This window comes from Typopeltis vanoorti, chromosome 4 (genome assembly GCF_054136105.1).
Source record: "Typopeltis vanoorti isolate ZY-2024b chromosome 4, IOZ_Tvanoo_1.0, whole genome shotgun sequence".
In the NCBI taxonomy this organism is placed as follows: domain Eukaryota; kingdom Metazoa; phylum Arthropoda; class Arachnida; order Uropygi; family Thelyphonidae; genus Typopeltis; species Typopeltis vanoorti.
Genome location: NC_143552.1, coordinates 21,405,349 through 21,429,259, shown reverse-complemented (window position 1 = coordinate 21,429,259; position 23,911 = coordinate 21,405,349). Strand labels below are relative to the sequence as shown.

At 36.7% G+C, this 23,911-nt stretch overlaps 1 protein-coding gene across 3 annotated transcripts in view; it reads right to left on the bottom strand.

Moving 5' to 3' along the window:
• The window catches only part of LOC150107156 (uncharacterized), a 149,315-nt gene that overhangs the window by 101,214 nt on the left and 24,190 nt on the right, over nt 1-23,911 (bottom strand). For 2 of the 3 annotated variants that reach the window (XM_090391037.1, XM_090391039.1), the window contains exon 2: nt 13,029-13,139. In XM_090391037.1, coding sequence (XP_090247163.1) covers nt 13,029-13,081 — 53 coding nt within the window. In that variant the 5' untranslated portion in view covers nt 13,082-13,139. The remainder of the gene's footprint in view (nt 1-13,028; nt 13,140-23,911) is intronic. The other variant, XM_090391038.1, reaches the window with a different exon arrangement.

Genomic DNA, 23,911 nt, shown 5'->3' with positions numbered 1-23,911 from the left:
GGAGGGCACAGCAACACACAAGGTCAGAGGTTATTACAGTAGTGCAAAAATAGTTAACAATATAAGTTAATACATAATATATGAAACACCAAGCCAAGGAATGCTGTATCTACATATATGTAAAATTATAACAGATGCCTTTATAACAGCACAAAAATAGGCAAAAAAGGGATTATTATACAATAAGCATGGATGAAAATTAAATTTAGCAATGCAGTAGAAACAGAATTTAGGATACATATAAACAGAATTACTAGAAAGTACACAAATAGGTAAGATGTCCTACAGCACTACATGATTATTCGAAAAATAAAGTAGTAAATAAGATGCATACACAAAATGTATGTTAAGTGATGCAGTATCTACATATAAAAAAAATTACTGCAGAGGTTTCATCAGTATATAAATAGATAACTATAAGTTAACATATGTTTATACAATACAAGTCAAGGAAAGCAGTGTCTACATCTAGTAAGATTACAACAAACATTATTATACTAATACTTAAAGAGTCAGAAAGGAATTATTATATAGCATTGATGCATAAAATTTAAGTTTAGCATTATGGTATTTACATATTAACAAAATTACAGCAGGGTGATACAAATATATAAGATCAAGGCCCATGGTAATACATAATTGGTCAGATTTAACCTAATGAATAATAATTACATCTGAGGATTTGGCTGTAACAAATATGACCACATTGCCACCAATCGGTGAGAGTGATCATAGGGTCTTAACTTGGGAGGTGGCTAAAGGTGTAGAATTTTCAATTAAGACAGGGTACATGTGGAATTATCGGGCTGGAAAGTATGACAAACTTAGGAGTTTGATTGGTTCAGTGCCATGGCATGTACAACTGCAAGGACTAAAAGTTGATAGTGCATGGGAGGTAGTTAAGAAGTGCTTGCATGAAGCAATGGCTGACTGTATACCTAGAGTCCAAATAACAAATCAAGTAGGGGTTAAATGGATGAATAACACCATTAATCTTGAGCTGCAAAAAAAGAAACAACTATGGAGGGAATTTAAGGAGAAGGGTGACCGGCAGGCACATGAACGGTATAAAGCGCAGGCCAGAAGGGTGACGAGTGTGGTAAGAAAAGCAAAAAAGGATTACGAAAGAACATTGGCCATGCAGGCTAAAGAGAATCCTAAACAGTTTTTTAGATATGTAGCAAGTAAAAGGAAAAATGTACATGGCAGATTGATTTTAAAGAATGCCGATGGTAGGGAGGTAACTGAATCAGTTGAGATAGTCGAGTTACTGAGTGAGCACTTTGCAAAAGTATATCATCCAGGTGGTGACATTGCAGAAACGAATAAACCAGTAGATTATACGGGAATTGTGGTTAATGAAGTGGAGGTGAGTAGTCTATTGCATAACCTCAATGTCAATACATCTGTGGGATTGGATGGTATACCAGCTCGTGTTGTATGAGAAGCAGCTAAAGAATTGTCAGTACCCTTGACCATTTTGTTTAATTTGAGTCTCGGGTCTGGGTTAGTCCCGAGTGGGTGGAAAGAGGGGAAAATAGTTCCACTGCATAAAGGTGGTTCCAAGACTGCTGTTGTAAATTACCGACCGATTAGCATATCAGGAATCATTGTCAAGGTCTTAGAGAAAATAGTCAAGAGGAAAATACAAGATTGGATAGAAGAAAATGGGATACTGTATCGGGGACAGCATGGTTTTGTGAAGGGTAGGTCATGCCTCAGTAACTTGCTCACGTATTATAACACAGTGACGGCTGAACTGGATAAGGGTAATGGGTTTACGGTGATTCTACTGGACCTTGCCAAGGCCTTTGACAGGATTCCACATGGAATTCTAATCAGTAAATTGCAGCATATGGGAATGGACATAGGGTTGGTGAGATGGATAGGAGGGTGGTTGACGGAGAGATATCAGAGAGTGGTTTACTCGGGAGTAGAGTCCACAAGACGGCCTGTGACTAGTGGTGTGCCACAAGGATCTGTTCTTGGACCACTGCTGTTTAATTTGTTCATAAATGATATAGGAAATGATCTGAGAGGAACAGTTCATTTGTTTGCGGATGATGCGAAGTTGGGTAGGGCAATAGTGAATGCAGATGATGTCAAAATTTTGCAGGATGATTTGGATAGATTGGAGGTCTGGGCTAAGGAGAATGGATGTCAGTTTAATGTGGCAAAATGTAAGGTTATGCATTTTGGGGTGAAAAGATTGGCGGCAGTTTACTGCATTGGTGGAACCCTGCTCCAGGAAATTGATGAGGCACGAGATTTAGGAGTGTTGGTAGATAAGGAATTGAAATTTAGGGGACACATTGCAAAAGTGACCAAAACAGCTCATCAAATCACTTGGTTGCTGAAGAATACGTTGACAAGCAGAGACAAGCAGGTTATTGTTCCTCTGTATCGAGCCTTGATAAGACCCCATCTAGACTACTGTGCTCAGATTTGGTCACCTAGGTTTCTTCTTGATGGGGAGGAGGTGGAGAGGATCCAGAGGCGAGTGACCAAGATGATAGCAGGTCTGTGGAATGAACCGTATGAGAACAGGTTGAGGATTTGTGGGTTGCAGAAATTGGTTGATAGGCGGAGGAGGGGAGATATGATTGAGACATTCAAATTACTGAAGGGTTTCTATAAAATTAATTCCGAAGATATTTTTGAGAACAGGGCTGGTTGTGGGAGGACTAGGGGACATCCATGGAAACTGGGCAAAAGTGTGGTTAGTAAAGGTGTTAGAGCTGGGTTCTTTACTTTTAGAGTAGTGAATGAGTGGAATGTGCTCCCTGAGTCTGTGGTGGATGCTGTGACAGTGAATGAGTTTAAGGCGAGGTATGATAGATACTGTATGAATGTCAAATAGTTGTGATGAATATGATTTGGGGCCTCCCTCGATGAGTCTAATGACTCCCTGGAGTTGCCCGTAATAATAGTAATAATAAGTAATATATGTATAAAAGTTAAGTTAAGCAAAAAAAAAAAAAAAACAGTATTTACATATAAACAAATTTATGGTCAAATGTGTTTGTACAAATTAATTCTTTCTAAAAAATTAAAAACATCATGCAATTTGCCTGAGTCTGCTAGCATTTCCCTGAGTGTATATGGCTTGGTTAGATAGGTGAAAATTTCATTCCTCTCTTGTGTAAATTTTTGACAATCTACCAGAATATGATGAATAGGGAGATGTGTGTTGCATTTTTCACATATGGGAGGGTCATCAGCTCTCAGTAAATGAGAATGCGTAATGTGACTGTGACCTATGCGGAGCCTAGCAAGGACACCCTCCTCCCTTCTCTTTGTACGTTGACTAGAATGCCAGTGTTTAATTTCAGGTTTAATGTTATATAATTTGTTTGTTGATGTTTCTTGCCATGTTAACTCCCACTGAGCAATTGGCTTTGATCTTATAAGTTGTCTGTAGTCTGTATATGAAATTGTCAAATAGTATGTGGAGAAGATATGGGCTGATTTAGCAGCTGCATCTGCAGCCTCATTTCCTTTCATTCCGATGTGGCTGGGAATCCAGCAGAACTGAACATCGAAATTAAGGATTTTTATTTTGTGAAGCAGGTGTAGCACTTTATAAAGTACTGGATGAGGATTATACATAGGAGAGGAGATAGCCTGTAAAGAGCTCAATGAGTCTGTATAAATTATACACTTTTGGTAGCAGTTTTCTTTTATATGCACAAGTGCAAGTTGAATGGCATGTAACTCTGCTGTATAATTACTGCAGTCTAGTGGGATCTGATTTGAGATAATAATGTCAGGAAACACAGCAGCACAGCCAACAGAGCTGTTAGTTCTTGAACCATCAGTATAGATGGGTCAGAAATCAGCGTGTGCTGCTCTGTGTGCATTAAACAATTGCAGGTAAATGGATGATGGGGTATAAGATTTCTGTAGCTGACAAAGTGAGAGGTTGCAGGATGGTGTGCAAACCTGCCATGGAGGAATGCTGTTTTGTTTAGTGTAGCTAATGTTGTCAACATTTATACTAACAGCTTGCACAGTTTCTTTAATATGCATACCAAAAGGATGTATAGCAGTTTGATGTGTGTGATATTGAGCTTCCCAATGCAGAGAGAAGATACTATTCCATGTAAGGTGATCTGGGAGAGATTTTATTTTTAGGGTGTAATTAAGAGACAACTGTTTCTGTCGAAGTGATAGAGCCGGTTCATTTGCTTCTACATAGAGACTTGGAGTGGGTGAGGTGCGAAAGGCACCAGTAGCTATCCGTATACCTTGATGATGGATGGAATCCAACCATCGTAGACTTGGGACCCATAATCCAGCTTTGAACGTATAAGTGCACAATAAAGATAAAGCAATGAAGCTCGATCAGCACCTCACCCAGTACAGGATAGAGTGCGAAGGAGGTTCAAAGTTCTTTTGCACTTTTTTCTTAGTTGATGAATGTGTGCTAGAAATGTGAGTTTTCTGTTAAAAATGAGTCAAGAACTTGGTTTCTGTAGTTACTGGAATAACAGTAGGTCCCATTCTTAGTTCAGGATCTGGGTGATGAGTGCGTTTTCGACAGAAGTGTACACAGACACTTTTTTCTGTTGAAAACTTAAACCCATTATTAAGAGCCCACAGAGAGACATGATCAATTGCTTGCTGAAGTTGTCTTTCAATTACCCTCATGTTACGTGAGTGACAGTAGATTGTGAAGTCATCAACATATAGCGCATTGTCTACAGTGGGAGGAAGCTGTTCAATGATTGAATTGATTTTAATAGCAAAAAGGGTTACACTTAAGACAGAGCCTTAGGGAACACCTTGTTCTTGAAGATATGGTCGAGATAGTGTACTTCCCACTCTGACTTGGAAAGTTCGCCTGAACAGAAAGTTTTTAATAAATATAGGGAGGTGTCCTTTGAGACCTAGTTTATAGAGGTCTTTCAATATGCCATATCTCCAGGTTGTGTCATAAGCTTTTTCCATGTCAAAAAAAAAAATAGAGATAAGATGTTATCGCTTCAGAAATGCATCTCTTATACAAGTTTCTAACCGAACTAAATGGTCTAAAGTTGATCGATGTCTACGGAAACCACATTGTATATTGGAAAGAAGACTGTTGCTTTCTAAATACCAGAGAAGTCTGGCATTAACCATTTTTTTCTAGTATCTTACAAAGACAGCTGGTCAGAGCAATGGGTCGATGATTATTTGCTTGTGTTGGATCTTTTCCTCGTTTTGGGATAGCATTGACAATTGACTTATGCCAAGAATTTGGAAACTCTTCCTCTGCAAGTATTGTATTGTATAATAAGAGAAGAAGATCCATAGAAGATGATGGTAGATGTTTTATCATTTCATAATGGATGTCATCAGGTCCTACTGCACTAGGGTGAGATTGTAGGAGAGCTCTTTTTAGTTCCTCCTTGACAAATGGCTGATTATATGGCTGAAGAATGTTGGTAGAAAAATTAAGCCTTTGTTTCTCTTGCTGTCTTTCAGTATTAAAAATTCTGGAGAATATGAAGCTGTTGCTGAGATTTTAGCAAAAGTTTCTCCCAAAGTATCTGCAATAGCTTTGGGATCAGCAAGAACACTTCCATTATAGTCTAAGGTGGACAAATGATGTGTACTATATCTGCCTTTCATTTTCCGGATTTTATCCCATACAATTTTTGGACTGGTCATTTGATTAATTGATGTAGTAAATTGGATCCATGATTGTTTTTGATTCTGACATCTTAAAAAATGTGCTTTGGCTTGAGCACACTTGAAAGTTATTAAATTCGATGTGGTGGGGTATCTACGAAATATGCTCCATGCTCTGTGTTGATCTTTTTTTGGCTGCCTGACATTCTGCGTTCCACCAAGGCTTTGGATAGACTGGAAATCGAGATGATGTTTTTGGGATGGAGGTTTTTGCTGCCTGGACAATGCATTCTGTTATATATTTTACAGCTTCATTGATAGGTGTTTGACTGATGGCATCAGCATTAAATTTTGCAAGATGAGAGAAAGTGTTACAGTCAGCTTGGTCTATTTTCCATATAGGTATCCGTGTGGGTGAACATGGTTCCTGTGAAGACATTGTACAAAGAACAGGAAAATGATCACTTCCATATACGTTCTCTTCAACATTCCACATGAGCAGTGGAAGAATGGAAAGGGAACAGATTGTAAGATCAATTGCGGAATATGAGCAGGTAGGCATATGGAAGAAAGTATTGAGTTTATTATTTAGAAGGGAAAGGTTATTATTATCAAGAATTTTTTCAATGATTCGACCTCGTCTATTAGTGTTGGCACTAGCCCAAAGAGTATTGTGACCGTTAAAGTCACCCATCAAAAGTATGGGTTCAGGCAGTTGCAAAATAAGGTTATCAAGATCAATTTCATTTAACTCAGCATTTGGTGGTAAATAAATTGATCATACTGTAATAAGGAATCCCACAGAGAAGCAAATCGCTACCACTTCCGGAGAAGTATTAAGTTGGACCTGATGGAAAGGAGTATGACTGCCCACTAGGATAGCTACTCCTCCATGAGCAGGACCATCTCCAGTTCTATCCTTATGTACAACAGTAAAATTCCTAAAGGTACGGTCCTCATTGGGTCTTAAGTAAGTTTCCTGTAGACAAAAACAGAAAGGTTTGTGTTTCTGCAACAACATCTTTATATCGTCAATATTCTGGCAGATCCCACAACAGTTTCATTGTAAAAATTTTCCTATTGTTTTGATTTTATTGACTTGTCTGGTTTTCGAGAGGTTGAGGGCTTACCTTTGTCAGATTTATATTTATCCACTGTTTTAGGGAAGTATGGACGGCCAGTGTCCATCTCTTCCTCTGGTAGATTGTTCAAAACATCAAATGTGTCAGGGTCAGTTGGTATGCTTAGTTTGCTTTCAGTGGGTATGGAGGTATCCATTTTCTCTGTGTGAGTGTCTGGTGGTTTATCTTTGAGTGAAGTCTCCACCATAATTTTTTTGGCAGATGAGTTTTCATTAAATGGGACCATTTTTGAAGTTGTCTCTGGAGTAAGGCCATAGGTCTTGTGATTAATGCGGTCAACAGAGAAGCACTTGTGATCGTAAAGTTCAGATATGGTGGAATAGACATACATGTTTGAGGTTGCTGTTGGCACTTTTTTAATTGTTACTTTTTCAGCATAAGAGGATCGTAGAACAGGTGTAATGGTGGCTAGCTTTCTTTTTGCATCCTGATATGCTGTTTTGTTCTGTTTTTATTTTTTGTATCTCTTTTTCATCTTTCCATTTCTGACATGCACGAGAGTATGCTGGATGATCTCCCTAACAGTTGACACATTTAGCTTTTTTTTTTCACAGCAATATTTATTTTTATGTTCTTTACTACCACATCGAGCACAGGTAGTAGAACCACGACAGGCCATTTGGGCATGTCCATATCTTTGACATTTAAAGCATCTCAGCGGGTTAGGGATGCACATTCTAATAGGACAGCCGAGATACCCTGCTTTTAAAGATGTCGGAGGCCTAGGTGTATCAAAAGTAAGGATGGTGTTCTTGGTTGAGACCAGGCGACCATCCCTGTGTATCAGGATGCGCCTAAAACCCATCACTCCTTGATCTTTAAGCTCTGAACATATCTCCTCATCAGAAACCTCAAGGAGATCCCATTCTGATATCACTCCTCTACTGTAATTGAGTGTTCTGCGAGGTGTTACTGCAATTTGTATTACACCCATTGTTGTTGCTCTCAGTAGTTTCTCAGAATGTTGTTTGCATATTGTTTCCACGAGGATATCACCAGAACGCAATTTGACAATTTCGGGAGGTCTTGCTAATCCTTCTAAACCTTTTTGGATAAAGAACGGTGACATTTTCCCAATTGGGTTTTCACCTGTTGCATGAATGATTAAAAAGGTTGGTACATTTTTGTTAGTATCCGATATCTTTTATTTCTTACTTCTGTTTCCATATGCTGTGTCTATATTATCAGTACTTGGTTGGGACTTTGTTAGTGTCCCTGAAACATTTGAGGATGAAGAATTCATATTTAAGGAATTTTTAATTCGGCACCAGAGCTCCCCACCCACCATGGAGCCACACATGGACGCCCACTACCTGGCAAGCAAAGACTGCGCTCAGGAGTGGAATGCCAGGGCTACCCTGGACGCTATACTGGCACTCCAGCAGGTCTAGGATTCCGACCCCGGACCATGGGGTGAGAGACACTGCAACATTGTTGACCCTTGCAGGCAAGCCCACTAGCCGATTGATCCTGGCTGGGCCATCCAGGACCACCTGTCTTGCCAAAGCAGGGGCCAAAGTAGTGCAAGACTACCAGGATCCCCCCTTTCCGGATGTCCACGGGTCACGCCGCACAGCAAACACACCGTTGGATCCCAGTGATGGTGGTCTGGAAAAAGGATAGTGAAAAAGACTCAGGTGAAGTAGAGCAAAGAATACGGGAAGAAAAGCAAAGAAAAAGAGGAAGAATGAAAAGGACCAGTACCATCACTGGGAGGTCCCCTCCACTAAAAACATCCTCTCCATGAGACCCCACATGGAGAGGATGTTTTTAGGAAGGTGAGAAGAAGAAGAAGAAACAGATATGAAAACATAAGAAATAGGTTAAAATATCTGGCAAATATCATTTGCCAGATATTTCAAGTCAAACTAGTATATCCATTGTTAACATTCCCCTTCTATATATATGAAAAACACAAAATGAGATGCATGATGGTATAAAGAGCAACATGATCTGAGCTAGAAGTGGTAATTAATATATAATTCAAAACTATTGATGTCTGATAAGAATGAGATTTTCCCAGATTTTTTCCAAGGAGAGGAGGTTGTTTTGATTCGAATTAGGATGATTTGACAGGGCTTCAGTACTCTCCTTAAATAAAATGTTCAAACTTGAAGCAGCAACAGTGGATATTAATAGATATCCATTAACTCGGACAAAATCCTCATCTGAGTTAGTGAATGTCCCAAGATATTGCCGGCCTGGTTGGCTGAGTGGTTAGTGTATCTGCTCTCCCAGCCAAAAGGCTGCGATTACAATCCTAACATGGGCATGGATATTTTTAATTGTGAAAATACTAGTGTCATGATGGTCAGCAGATGCCATTGATGTAGATCATAGATGGTGAACCTATGGCACATCCAAGAATTTTGCTGGCACATCAACGATTTACAGGTGATATCGTTTTATATGCTTATAAATTATTCAATTTTTCTTTTGATTATTACAATATGTGCAAGTTAAATTTTGTATTACACAAGAGAGCAGATATGAAGACGTGCATATGATTGGTGTGGTATTAACAAAAGATCACACGACCCAAAGACATAGGCAACGGACAAGTGTTGAGTTGAAATGCTAATTCTTTTCAACTGAATTCCATAACATCTGAAACTGTCATAACAGCATTCGCTATATATTTCCTAGTTTTAACACATTCACAATGGGGTGTCGTTTATTGTTCCGACGGAACTTCTCATTTCCAGCAGGCTCAACTCACACACGTATTATATGTACAGTGACCATATTTTTTTGGAGAAAATAAAGGACAAATCAGAAATTTTTTCATAATAAATAAAAAAAAACAGGTTTCATTTATTTTTTCACTAAAACTAAAAAGCTTTATAACGTTTATTGTAAAATATAAGCATATACATATACATAGCATTTTAAACAATCATATTATTACTTAAAAAATTTAATTTTGATACTTGACACAAGAACGAACTCTTTTTAATAAATCAGGATTGTGTTTTAAAAATTCATAAAACTGTATTCAATTCATGTCAAAGTTCCATTTGGTATAAATGCATGCTTTCAATGTTTCGATATTTAATTGGGTTTTTTTCACTGGTCCACATATTTTTCACTAATGAAAATACTTGTTCAATGGGGGCATTTAGATCCAGGGAGACATAAGCAAAATTCAATGAATTTTTAAATGTTTTTAAAAGATACATCTGTGAAAGTTATGTATTTTAAATATCTGTGAAATATTTAAAATACTCAACCCTACTACGTCATTTTGTCGCCATTCTTCGATCTTTTCACTGACATAATGTTTTATATATATTTTTTAATGCACGAAACTATATCAAATAGTTTGCCGTCATTTGTATTTAAGTTCCAGTGACTGGAAATGAACAAAACACTTTCCTCGATCTTTGCCCACAGAGGGATTTCTCATAGTAGGACCTATTCAAATACTTCAATTTCCACGAAACAGTGTCCCAGTTGTTTAAATAATCAATGCAGGTTTGGTAAAATTTATGAATTGCATCTTTAAATATGTTAGCATTAATATTCAAATTACTAATTCAATTCACAAAATAAAGGACAAAATGGCCATTTTAGAAAAAAATAATAAATCTAAAGGACAGCAGTGAAATAAAGGACTGTCCTCTTAAATAAAGGACGTATGGTTACCGTAATTATATGGCATGTGTCAATTTGTGGTAGAATTTTATTTGAAGTTAGTCTTTGTGATCTGTCATAATGACATCAAGAATTTCAATGCAATAAAACAAACACTTATTTCATGTAATTGAAAAATTGGACAATAGTTTTTAGACAGATACTGTGTTTCAGTGCAACATATGGTTGCACTGAAACACAGTTGCTGACTTGAGTCTGTACAGCATAGTTTCTGTGGGAGGGGACAATAATAGTGCAATTAGAGACAGCTGGAATAAAAACAGCGCTAATATTACACAGACTGCAAAAGCCTTTGTACCTTATTGAGGGATACAATAAAACTACACTTGTTTTTCTTGCATCTGCAGTATAATCGCTTTGGGGAGGACATTTTTAACCGAGGGGGGAGCGAGTTACTATTGCCTCGACGTGAACATATTTAAACATTTTTCTTGTGCAATGTAACATGCAAAACTTTTTTATGTCTTTTATCATAAAGTAAAATCAGGGGTCCGAGTTATACGCGAGGGCAAGTTATATTCGAGTAAATACGGTAAGCATTTTGCTGACAAGTTGAGCTTCCCCTGCTCAGCTGACTTCTATGGTGTGTTACAATGCATATTTTCTCACTACCATTTTTTTTTTTCAAACCAACATTAAAATCAATTTAATAATACAATAATCAATTTTACGCTGAATAATATTATAAATTTATATATAAATAAATATTATAAATAAAATAAAATATTATATATTTTATTTTATTTATATATTATATATATATTATAAATTAATTAATAGATTTTTTATTAATTTTTCCCCTACTAAAAACTGCACAGCACGTCATGAACTCGATTTGTAAACTTTTGGCACGCGCACATAAAAAGGTTCGCCACCACTGATGTAGATGATGAAGTTCACTGTAGTTGGTGGAGTGAGTGGCAGAGAGTTGTGGAGTGGATGCCCTCCCTCGATGAGTCTTTGGACTCCCCGGAGGTGTCATGTAATAATAATATTGACACCCCCCCCCCCCTGATCAGTACAAATATGAGGTGGTCTGAAATTCAAAAAAACTATTTAAGCTCATCAAATTTATCGCATTGCAAGCCTTTCTTTCTCTAGTACGTACTCAGTTTCGAGTGGTGGCCAAGTGTGATCTTTGCCGACTGAGCTACGGGAACAATTACTTCTATCTTACAACATTAATTATTCAATATAGTTTTAATTATATCAAAACATCTTTTCTGTTATTCATTTAACAACCACGAACTGCATCTGGATAACAAATTTAAAAACCTCTTCACTTAGCAGAGACCACCTCATATCTGCTCCAATAAAAAATGGGTGGCCAACATCTGAGAATGCCCAATAACTCAGACTGAAACCCTTCTATCCAAAGAAATATCTTTTTTGGATTTACTCCACAACATCACACATAATTTTTCCAGTCCTCTCCAGTGATGATGCCATTACCCACTATATGGAAGTCTCCTCTGTCCTACTTAAAGCCAAACTTTCCCTTCTCTAACATCTCTTCAACAGAAATCAAAGCAAAGCTTTGATTTCCGCTAAGATTGCTAAGACATATCAACCATCTCACTATTACCAAAGGCAAAAAGAGAAAAGTAACTGCTGTCAGAGATGTTGACTATAATAGAAAAACATCCCTCCTATTATATGATATATATATATATATATATATATATATATATATATATATATGATATATATATATATATCAAGAAATTGACAGCAACCCCACAACTGGCTGAGAAACCTAAACTGATTATTTGATGAAGTCACCAGTGACTTCAGTATGAGATAAAAGTTCTTCACGTGCTAGACAGGATTCAATTCCAGGTCTTTCCAAACCAAGAGCATTGTTGAACCAACTGATTTGCAGAGGTTCTGATTAACTTTATAATTGGCTACATTAGTTCTAGCTCTACCCTTGCAAAAATAGAATTATCTTATCCTCCTTCCACTCATTAGGAATCAGATTCATGTTGAGACTTAAGTTAAACAACCAGGTTAGGAGCATAACTAATTCTCTGGCAAATTCCTTTAACATACATGCTAATATCTCATCAAAATCCACTGTTGTATTAGTATCAAGCTCTTGCAATATCTTTAACACCTCTATAGTTTCATCTAGATCCATTCCAGCTTCAGAGAACTAATGGGTCTGTCAGGAATGTATACATTACCAAAATGATTACTTGAAATAAAAAAATCCACTATTTCTAATGCATTAGACACTATCCTGCTATCTCTATTTACTAAGGGTGTCCTAGTGTGATCATTTTTCCTTTTGCTGAAACCATGTGTGGTTTCAGCAAAATACCATTATATTGTACTATACACTCCAATGAATATATGCACCTATAAAAATCAAATTGTTGCACGATGTTATTCTTTGGTGAACATACCATAGCTAGCAGAGCAATCATGCTCACAATAGCTAATTCCGCAAGACAACTGTTATTTAACTATTTGACTGACTAATGAGGTTTCATGTTTATGGTTCTATAAAAATTTGGAGGTGGAACCTAAACAAAACAAAACAAAAAAAATACTGCAGATACTTTCTGACTGCATATAAAACAGTAAAGAAAAATTGTACTCAAATGTATAACTTACTTTGGATGTGATGGTGCTTGAGAAAAGTTGGCTGGAACTGCTGTGTAGTACATACTTGTTTAACTAAGTAATTTATGCTAAAGGTGTCTTTCTTCTTCTCACAGTGCTGTTCTAAAAAAATATAACTTAATCACTTCTGATAGAGAAAAACTGCATCACAGTGATAAGGATATGTGCAACATAAAATTTAATGCTGTATAACAATAACAAATTTATAAAATTATGAAGTTTAATTTTGTCAACAATTACTATTCTGTTTAAAAGATTCATGTAGTAGACAATCCAGGCAACACAAAATCAAATACCATGCAAGCTGAAAAATTTGAAAAGAGAGGAAATATGGAATGACAGTGCTAAAGAATATTACATTGTAGGCAAAATGGTCTGCTATGGCAAAGCAATGTAGTGCTTCTTAATTTTTTTTTATGTTTGTTAACAGTATACGTTTTCTCTTTTTTTTGGTAAGATTTTCTTGGGGAGAGGAAGTTTCTCTAGGCCAGTGGTCTCCAAACTTTTTTGATCGTGTACCCCAAGACAGAAAAAATAAATAGTGCGTACCCCCCAATTGATTAAGCAAAAATCTATTGTAATAAGTATTATAAAGAGGAAATATGCCTTGTATCATCATATAATAATTAAAAAAGCTAGATATTTTTACACATTTTTATTATTAACAGCTTACAAACATATTTATTACAATATTTAATGTGAACAACAGCCTTGCATTTCTTTCATAATTTCTTGAAATTCTGGTTTGATGGCTTCTGATACTGCGATACGAAGGTCTGGTTCCAAGTTTAATTTATTTCGATATTTGGTTTTAATACCTGTCATTGCAGAAAAATGATACCTCACATAAATAAGTAGAACCAAATGGTAGGAGTGCATCATTTGCTGTGTTTACTAAATTGCTATACTCAGACTTCAGTCCCATCCAGCAATTGTGAAGAGATTTCTGTTGGAATTCGTTTTTCAAAGTTGTGTTGTATCTAATGTCAATTAATTTATTATAATATTAATATTAATTCACTATTTATAGTGTAAACATAAAAGTAAGCACAAAAAAAAAGGCGTTGAATTGCACAGAAACAATATATACTAAAATATCGTTAAACTTAAAACTAATAGTCAAATAATTAATACAACTGTGGTGTCATCTGTAGATAGCAGGATAACTAAGCAATTTTCCTTCTCTAGTTGGAAAATTGCTTAGTTATCACTAAGCAAACATCAACACAAGGATGAAAAAGGGAGTAAATATCTTATTTCTTATCACTGCCATTGTTTGTAGAGAAGTAAGAGATTTACTCCCTGGTTTTAAAAAACATGACTGCTTTGCCACGGACGATTATGTGTGCAAAGTCGCCCAATGTGCGCTACTCACAAATTTAAGTTTACAGTATCATTATAACGTCTTTGTCTATATTAGATATATGTTTAATTGATGAAAGAAATTAATATTCTTTATCTTTAATTAATTACTTAATTTTTTTCCTATCAATATAAAACTTTTTTTGACGTGCCCCCACGTATCGACTCACGTACCCCACTTTGGAGACCACTGCTCTAGGCAACAAAAAAGAAAATTATTTGGAGAACCTGTTAATCTGAATTGCATTCAATGACAAACAAACATCTCCTTTATATTTAGTCACCAATTTAAGACTCTTTTTTATTCACCTTCATTCATTCTGCATTCAGTGTTTCCCTCCTATTTTAGGTTTTAAAATTATGTTGGATTGGCTTAAAATTGTCTAGGGAACATTCTGATTAGCTCAAATTACTTTTATTATTATTATTATTATTATTACACACTCCATGGAGTCAGAAGATTCATCATGGGAGGTTTTTTCAACTGACAATATATTTATCATACTGAATCTTAAAATCCTTAACACTCCTTGCATTAACATTCTGGTAATGTGTTCCATTCACTGATAATTCTCCATGTAAAAAATCTACTCCTCACCACATGCTTACATAACTTTCAAGGATGGCTTCTAGTTCTTCCCCTCCACCTATTCTTTTTATAATCCTCTTTGGATCAATCCAATAAAATCCTCTCACTAACTTAAAATGTCTCTATCACCTCTTTTCCTCCTATCCACCAAACTCTGCAATCCACATTTCTTCAATCTTTCTCTCCATAGCCAAAACATTGGTACACTTCTAATGTGCTGAGAATAGTAATGCTCAAAATTATTAATGATTTTCTAACTGCACAAAAAAAAAAAAATGTTCAGAGTTAATAAAAAAAAATAATAAAGATTAGAATAATGGAATTTAAAATATTAAAAGAATGAAGAGCCTGTTAAAACATCAATTTGGTACAATAAATGAACATATATTAAATATCCATTATTCTTTTGCTTTATATATGCAATTTTTTTTTTTTTTTTTTTTTTTGTATGCATATAATAACATTTTGAAACTAGTTAACAGACTGACCTGAGTGCTAACAAGAATATATGTTGGTATGGAAATTATTTTAGTAAAATTTGGCATTATCTGAAACAGCTGTCAGGTCAGTGAAAAATTTTTACAGTCTAAAAGTGTATAAAATTTCACTGACATAGCAGTTGTTTCTTACTGTTAATTCTCATCAGAGACCAGGCAAAAATTCTCTTATCAATGCTATAAAAATTTGGAAGTGGGACCTATATAAAAAACATATCAGAAAAATTTATTCCACATAAGAAAACTCTTAGACAGTTCATAAAGGGCTGGTAAGGCTTCAATACAGCTATTCAATGAAAGAATATTAAATATATTATTTTTTTCACAGCCAAATAACATTTTGAAACTTAAAGTTTAAAAACAAGTTCAGAGATTTTGAGAATATATAACCTTTCCCATGGGAATTGTTTAGAAAGTGTATGCAATGTAATAATTGTGGCTTTTTTTCATGTTTTTGTTTGTTATTTTTATCATTGGGATGCTTAAGGGTCAAAGCTGTATAACTGAGAGGAGACCTCCACATAGCATTTAAAGGAATGCAGAGAACCAACGGGCTTCTGACCTAATGTCCAATCCTCACCTTCTCGTGGTGCACCCTGTTGGGTATCTATTTGGATACTGAACGAACGAGGATGGGCTGGCAATTTGGGATTTAGCCGACCAAATTGTATTCGTATTGGTTAAACCAAAATAAAAAAAAAAATGATGGTACAACATGACAAAATTTCATGCCGGCTGGGACATCGCCCGGTAAAACAAGGTCCCCGTTGTTTTTACCAGGGAACCAGGGCGAATAGCGAAAAGTCAGCTACTGGAACAAATTTGAAAACAAACCCCAACTCAACATCACTAGAGTTAAAGATCAGTACTATCAACATAAGAAACCTGAATGGCAAAGCAATGGAGCTAGCTGAGGAATTAGATAAGTACCAGATCGACATAATAGGGGTGAATGAAACAAAAAAGACAAACTGGTGAGATCTTTCTGAGCAATAAATACAAAATGTTATATTCAGGCAATGACAATCAAGGAAAAGAAAGAGTAGCCATAGTATTCAACACAAAATACGAGGCTAATCTTCTTAAATGGCAGTCAGTCTCAAGTAGAGTAATGTGAGCAAATATAAGAATGGGGAACTGGACAATGAGACTTATTTGTGCCTATGGTCCCACAGAAGGTTCTATTAAGGTAGAAGTAGAGGAATTTTTTGATGCTTTAGAAAAAGCAACTGACACAATGAAAAAGGAAAAGTTGGTCCTTGTTGGGGATCTAAATAGCAGAGTAGGAAATGATTGTCAGACATACAAAAATATTTTGGGAAAATTTGGCAAATATCTGTTGGATTTCTGCTCAGGACATGGACTGGTTATTACTAACACCATGTTCCAACATAAAAATGTGCACAAATTCACATGGAGAGAAGAGGCTAGGAATAAGAAAAGTCTCACTGACTATGTTATTGTTGATAGTGATGTTTTCTCCCTGGTGCAGGACACCAGAGTGTACAGAGGATTTGAAATTGGAAGTGATCACTATTTAGTCTTAAGCAGGATAAAATTGAATTTCATATTGAAAAGAATAACATGTAAGAAAGTTTTAAATCGAATAAAAGTTGAGCAGCCCTCAGATGTGAACTGTAGACTAAAATACACAAAGATTATTGAAAAAAGAATGAAAGAGTTTGAGAACAGGAATCAAACCTTGGAGATTCAGTGGCAAGCCTTGAAGAAAGCCCTGATTGATTCAGCTAGAGAGGAATGTGGTGAAGTTGTCTGCAAGGATAGAAAAATTAGAACTCCATGGTGGACACAGGAAGTTAAAGAGGCAGTGAAGGAAAAGAAGAAAGCATATCAAAAGTTCCTGGCAAATAAGTAAGCCTGGCAAAAAAACTAGCTAAATAAAAGTCATGGGAGGACTTTGGCAAGAATACAGAAAATAAATATCAAGAAGGTGGCAAAATATTCTGGAGGTTGTTGAAGAAGCCTATAAATGGAGAAAAGAGTCCTGTAAAAGGAGTTAGAGATGATAAAGGTGACATGAAAACAAGAGAAAAAGATATCCTTGAAGTATGAAGTAATTACTTTGAAAAACTGCTAAATGAAACAAGCAGTGATGACAGCACAGTGGTAAAAAACACTGACCAGGCATGAAGTCAGGAATACATATCCATACTTGAAGAAGAAAAAGCCATCAAAGGGTTGAAATGTGGAAAGGCAGCTGAAGTAGATGATATTCTACCAGAAATGCTGAAGTATGGTGGTATAAGAGTCTTACAGTGGCTGCACTGCATAGTTCAGAAAGCCTGGACAGAGGGACGAATTCCTGATGATTGGAGTAGAGCTCTCATAGTACCCATATATAAAAAGGGAAATAAAACTGAATGTGAGAATTACAGAGATATTTCCTTACTGAGTGTTCCTGGTAAGATCTATGCAAGGATACTTGAGACACGGTTGAGAAGAATTGTGAAAGAAAAGCTTGGTGAAGAACAAGCTGGATTCAGGTCAAATAGAGGCTGTCAGGATCAGATCTTCACTTTACGACAAATAGTCGAGAAAGCATGGGAATATAACAAAGATCTACAGGGTGTTCGGGATAAATTTGACATATTTATAATTAATTATATTTTTCCGTAAGTTACATGTATTAACACACACTTCTCTTCATTTAAAAGGTTGGACCCTTCTTCATTCATATACAAGATGTCAGAAAGGATGGATAGCTGGAACCCACCTGAATCATGGAAGAGAATAACTTGTATCATGATGATTCGTGCCGGCCATCAAAATAAGGATATTTCGACTGCTGCCCAATGCTCCCTGAATACAGTAAAAACAATCAGGCATGAACTAGAGACTTGCAATGGTGACTACGAGGATGTAGCAAGAAGAAAGATCCCTAGCAGACGATCTGATTGCGTTCGTACAGCAGAATTCCTCGCAAATCTGCAGGAACAGGTGTTGAAGATCCCTGGCATTGGAATTCGGGCTTTGTCACGTGAAATGAATGTTGCAGCCTCTACTATGAAGCTTGCACTCAATGAAGACCTCCGCTACTACTCATACAAGCGCCGCAAAGGTCAGCTGCTTACAGAAAAGGCCCGTGAAAAACGTTTGATAAACGCGAAGAAACTTCTAAGCAAAGTGAAACATCCTGCGGAACCACAAACAATCTGGTTCTTTTCCGATGAGAAAAACTTTTGCCAGGATCAAAAACACAACACGCAGAATAACAGATGGCTTGCATACAGTACAAAGGACATTCCTCGTGTAATGCAGACTAAATTTCCCCAAACTGTGATGGTTTTCGGATGTGTATCCTCTGAAGGCAATGTGATGCCTCCGCATTTTTTCCAAGAGGGCCTCAGGTTGACTTCAGATGGCTACGTGGAGTTGCTAAACACTGTAGTCAAGCCCTGGATAACAAGGGTAGCCAATGGTAGGCCGTATGTATGGCAGCAGGATCGGCCCCTTGCCACACCTCTGGGAAAAGTCAAAAATGGTTGTCTGAAAATTTCTACGACTTCACCAGTCCAAATGTTTGGCCTCCAAACTCCCCAGACCTTAACCCCATGGATTATTTTGTATGGGGCGCAGTTGAAAAAGACACCAATCGCACTTCCAGTAATACAAAAGCCCAGTTAATGGATAAAATTAAAACAGTTTTTGCGGCCCTTCCCAGGGAGACTGTAGCATCAGCTTGTTCGAGGTTCCGAAGCAGGATTGAAGCTGTGATCGATGCTAATGGTGGTTATTTTGAGTAAATCTTGTTGATAGTATTGTAATTAACTCTGCCTGTAATGTTTTTTGTCAATTCATTAAATTTAATAGATACAAAGAAGATTTTCTTTTTCCTTACGAAACTGTCAAATTTATCCCGAACACCCTGTTTAAGTTTTGTCGATTTGGAAAAGGCATATGACAAGGTGCAAAGAGAGAAGCTGTTCAATACGCTACAGTTATATGGTGTCAATGGGGCATTATATCAAGCAATACTTAGTCTTTATTTGAGTTGTAAGTCAGCAGTTAGAATTGAAGGAAGTACAGGAAGATGGTTTAATTTTAAATCTGGTGTGAGACAAGGATGTACATTATCTCCTCTGTTAATCATTATCTATATGGATCACATTATGAAGGAAAGTGGTATTAAACATGATATCAAAATTGGAGATGCCAATGTCAGCTCGTAAATAAATCTGCTACAAGTCTGCAAGATTCTCTGACTAAACTGAATAACTGTTGTAATAGATATGGTATGAAGGTCAGCAATAAAAAGACAAAGACAATGAAAATAGGCAGAATCATTCAAAATGTCAACTGTGTTGTGAATGGAGAACCTGTGGAACAAGTAAAACATTTCAGCTACTTAGGCACGATTTTCAGTGAAGATGGTAAATTAAATATAGAAATAGACAACAAAATCAGCAAAGCTGGTATGGTGGGAGGTCAATTAATAAATTCATATGGAATAAGGGAGAAATTAGTCGGAACACTAAATTAGCTGTATACAAGACAGTGTTCAAACCAGTTTCAACTTATGGTTCTGAGAGCTGGGTCAGAAGTAAAACACTTGACCAAAGACTAGAGACCGCAGATATGAGAGTCCTGAGAAAAATTATAGGCGTGAACAGATGGCATCAATGGCAATATCATATTAAAAACGAGGATATTAAGAAAGAACTTGACATTGTCAGCATCCAGGAATGCGTTAGCAGAGCTAATCTCAGGTGGTATGGTCACTTAAACAGAATGGGCAAAGAAAGATTAGCAAAACAAGTGTTCTCTGCCAGGTTGGCAGCAAAATGACCCAGAGGAAGACCAAGATATAGGTGGATTGATACGGTACAAAGTGCCTTAGACGATAGAAATATAAGATCTGATAATGTTTGAGTCTTGACAAGTAACAGACTGATTTGGAGGAAATTTGTAGATAGGAAGTTAGTAATGATGTAATTATTTTTCATGTAGTACTATCATATATTCTGTACACCCATTGAGGGTACATGGCAGGAATTTGATGATGATGATGATTTTTATCATTAGTAGGAAGCTAGTTATTACTAACTTCCTATTAACATCACTACATATTTAGGTAATATTATTATTTTTAACTTCCATGGAGTGAGAGACTCATCGTGGGATGTACACACTATTGAATACAATGCTCATCCAACTGCTTAAACTGATTCAATGTGTCTGTCCACAATACACTCAGGCAATGCATTCCACTCACCAACCATCCTCCATGCAAAGAACTTGCTCCTCACTCCTCTGTTCACATCCTCCTTATGCAGTTTCCAGCAATGGTCTCTTGTTCTGCTCCCAATCTATGAAAAACCTCTTCCATGTCTACCCGATAACAACCCCTGACTAGCTTATATGTCTCAATCCCCCCCCCTCTTCCTCATATTCATGAGGCTCTGCAACTTACATTCTCTCAATCTGTCTTCGCACTCCACATTCCAAAAACAACTGACTACCTTTGTGAATCTTCTCTGGACCCTTTCCAACATATCCTCATCACCATGAAAACCTAGCGACCAAATCTGTGCACAATAATCCATATAAGGCCTGATAAGGGCCTTATACAATGAAATCATAAGCTATCTATTTCTGCATGTCAAGGTCCTCTGCATTATTGCCATTATCTGATGTGATGTCTTCACAACTTGTGCAATGTGGCCCCTGAATTTCAGGTCCTTGTCCACCATCACTCCTAGATCTCTCATCTCCTCTACTTCCATGAAAGTTTCCCCACCAAGTGTATACTTGCATCCCATTGTTGCTTACCAAATCTCAAACCTTACACTTGGCAACATTGAACTGACAGTTCTGCTTACCTGCCCATTCATGCAACCAAATCTCAAACCTTACACTTGGCAACATTGAACTGACAGTTCCGCTTACCTGCCCATTCATGCAATCTATTCAAGTCCCCTTGTAAGGCATTAACATCCATTTGACTATGCATTGCTCTCCCCAGTTTTGCATCATCTGCAAACAGCAAAATATCACTAGTTAAACCCCAACCCAATATCATTAACATACAAATTGAACAACAATGGCCCCAAAACTGACCCCTGCAGCACACCACTGGTGACCTTTCTCTTTCGGGATACTGCACTCCCCATATACAACTTTCTGATACCTATCCGACAGCCGGTCACTGATCCAACACAGAAGTTTGTTATCTAATCCCATCTGTTTCAATTTATTTAAAAGCTTGTCATGTGGCAGTCTATCAAAAGACTTTGCAAAATCTAAGTAGACTACTGTATATGCATCTCCCCTGTCCAAGGTATTTGTCACCTTGTTATAGTAAATAAGTAAGTTAGTGAAAGATGATCTCCCCTTAACACGTTCATTGCCAAGCTGAAAATTGGAATTTCATGTGGTGGCCAAATTTTTTTTACTTGATAGCTACGTCCACGCGATAACGCGTGATCGGCCGGCCGACGAGAACTCGCATCACGCGATATCGCATGATTGACAATGAACGTGTTAACAAACCCATGCTGATAACCATAGAGAATACTGCTGTTATCAACCCATTTCTGTATTGTACTATTCACCAATCTCTCCAGGACCTTCAGCACAACTCCAGACACACAGACCAGCCTATAATTTGAAGCTACAGTCTTATCACCACCTTTATGCAGTGGAAAAATTTTACCCTCCTTCCACTCCCTTGGAACCTGTGCTGTTGTAAGGCATGCCAATGCCAATTCCCTGGAACATTCCCTTAAGATGTGTGGTGATATGTCATCAAATCCTATCGCCTTATTGACATCAAGTTTATTTATTTCCTCAAATACCTCCTATAAATTATATATTTAGTTTAATCCTTTATCCAAGTGTAAGCAAACCAAGTCTGCACCTGAAGTATCTTCAGGACTGGGACAACTCGTTGCAAAGGTGAACAAAGCTTCACATCACTTACCTTAGTATCCCATAATGCAAAGCACATCTCCTTGCAGACATGTATAATGCATAGCATTATACATGCCTGAAGATACTTCAGGAGCAAATTTGGTTTGCTTACACTTGGATAAAGGATTAACTAAATATATAATTTATAGTCTAACCAATCTAAATAATAAAAGATGTTGAAAGTTTTTTTTCATCTAATTTTTTCATCTTTCTCTAATCCAGAGTAATTTAATAATAAGGTGCGACACCTTTTGGCAACTCGGATAGGTAAACATGACTGCTGCATTGCTTCAACCTTGGTATCGCCTCTGGGTCTGGCTTCCACTGAAGAGACCTCAATAAAGGTCAAAACAAGTCTGGGTAGTGACCCTTCCCATAATGCATAGCATTATACATGTCCGCAAGGAGATGTGCTTTGCATTATGGGATACTAAGGCAAGTGATGTGAAGCTTTGTCCACCTTTGCTATGAGTTGCCCCAGTCCTGAAGATACTTCAGGTGCAAACTTGATTTGCTTACACTTGGATAAAGGATTAAACTAAATAGTCTAACCAAGTGAAAAAAACTTCCAACATCAAATACCTCCTGCTCACTCACAATTAAGTCATCCTCTCCTATGTCATCTACACTTAAGTTCCTTATGATTCCACCCCTGATTGGGATGAAACACCCTTATAAATTGATCACTGAATCCCTCAACAATGTCTTCTGCAGCAATGTATTATGCAACAATATATTATGCTAAATTAATAGGATACTGTGATAATAGGTATTTGATGATGATGAAAACAAATTATCCTGAGAATAGCAGATCGGTTATTCTTTCAAATAAAATAAAGGTCTTTAGTTAGTTCACTTTTTCTTTAGTACACTGGCATTTACTGTCTACTTTTTTAGAAAATTTAAATCCCCTTTTTCTTTTTTTCTTTTTGACAGCTAGCTCTTTTTTTCCCTGAGTTAAGTGCTTTAGTATTAAAAATGATATCTAATTTATGTGATATCTGAACTTTAAATGAACTGATCATAAAACAAAAGTACAAATTTTCAAAGCATCCTAGTTTTCTGATCAATCACCAGCAGTGTAAAGGTCAAGATGTGCATCATATCTTCAGAGCAATTTGTTACAGTATGCAAACAGCAACAATTGGTTCATTTAAAATGGTAATGAACAACACAAAGTCCTAATTTGGTGCCATATATTATTGGATAAAGAGAAGTTTCACAAGTAATAATTCAATCATAAAATTGGATGCCTCTCAGATTTTTGACAAATTGATACAACCATACTTGTTGAGGTTTGGAGAATGTTTCATAGCTGATGCTGACACCAAAAACAGTCTCTCTAACTTGTAATGACTTCGGTTTTATACATCTAATCCAGTGTAACCCAAGGCAAGGTCTGTCAGTCTTGATTTGCTATAATGGTGGCAAATGTATTTATGTTCTCCAAGGATGTCACAACAGATCTTCCTGTCTGTCCATAGTAAGACAGGTCA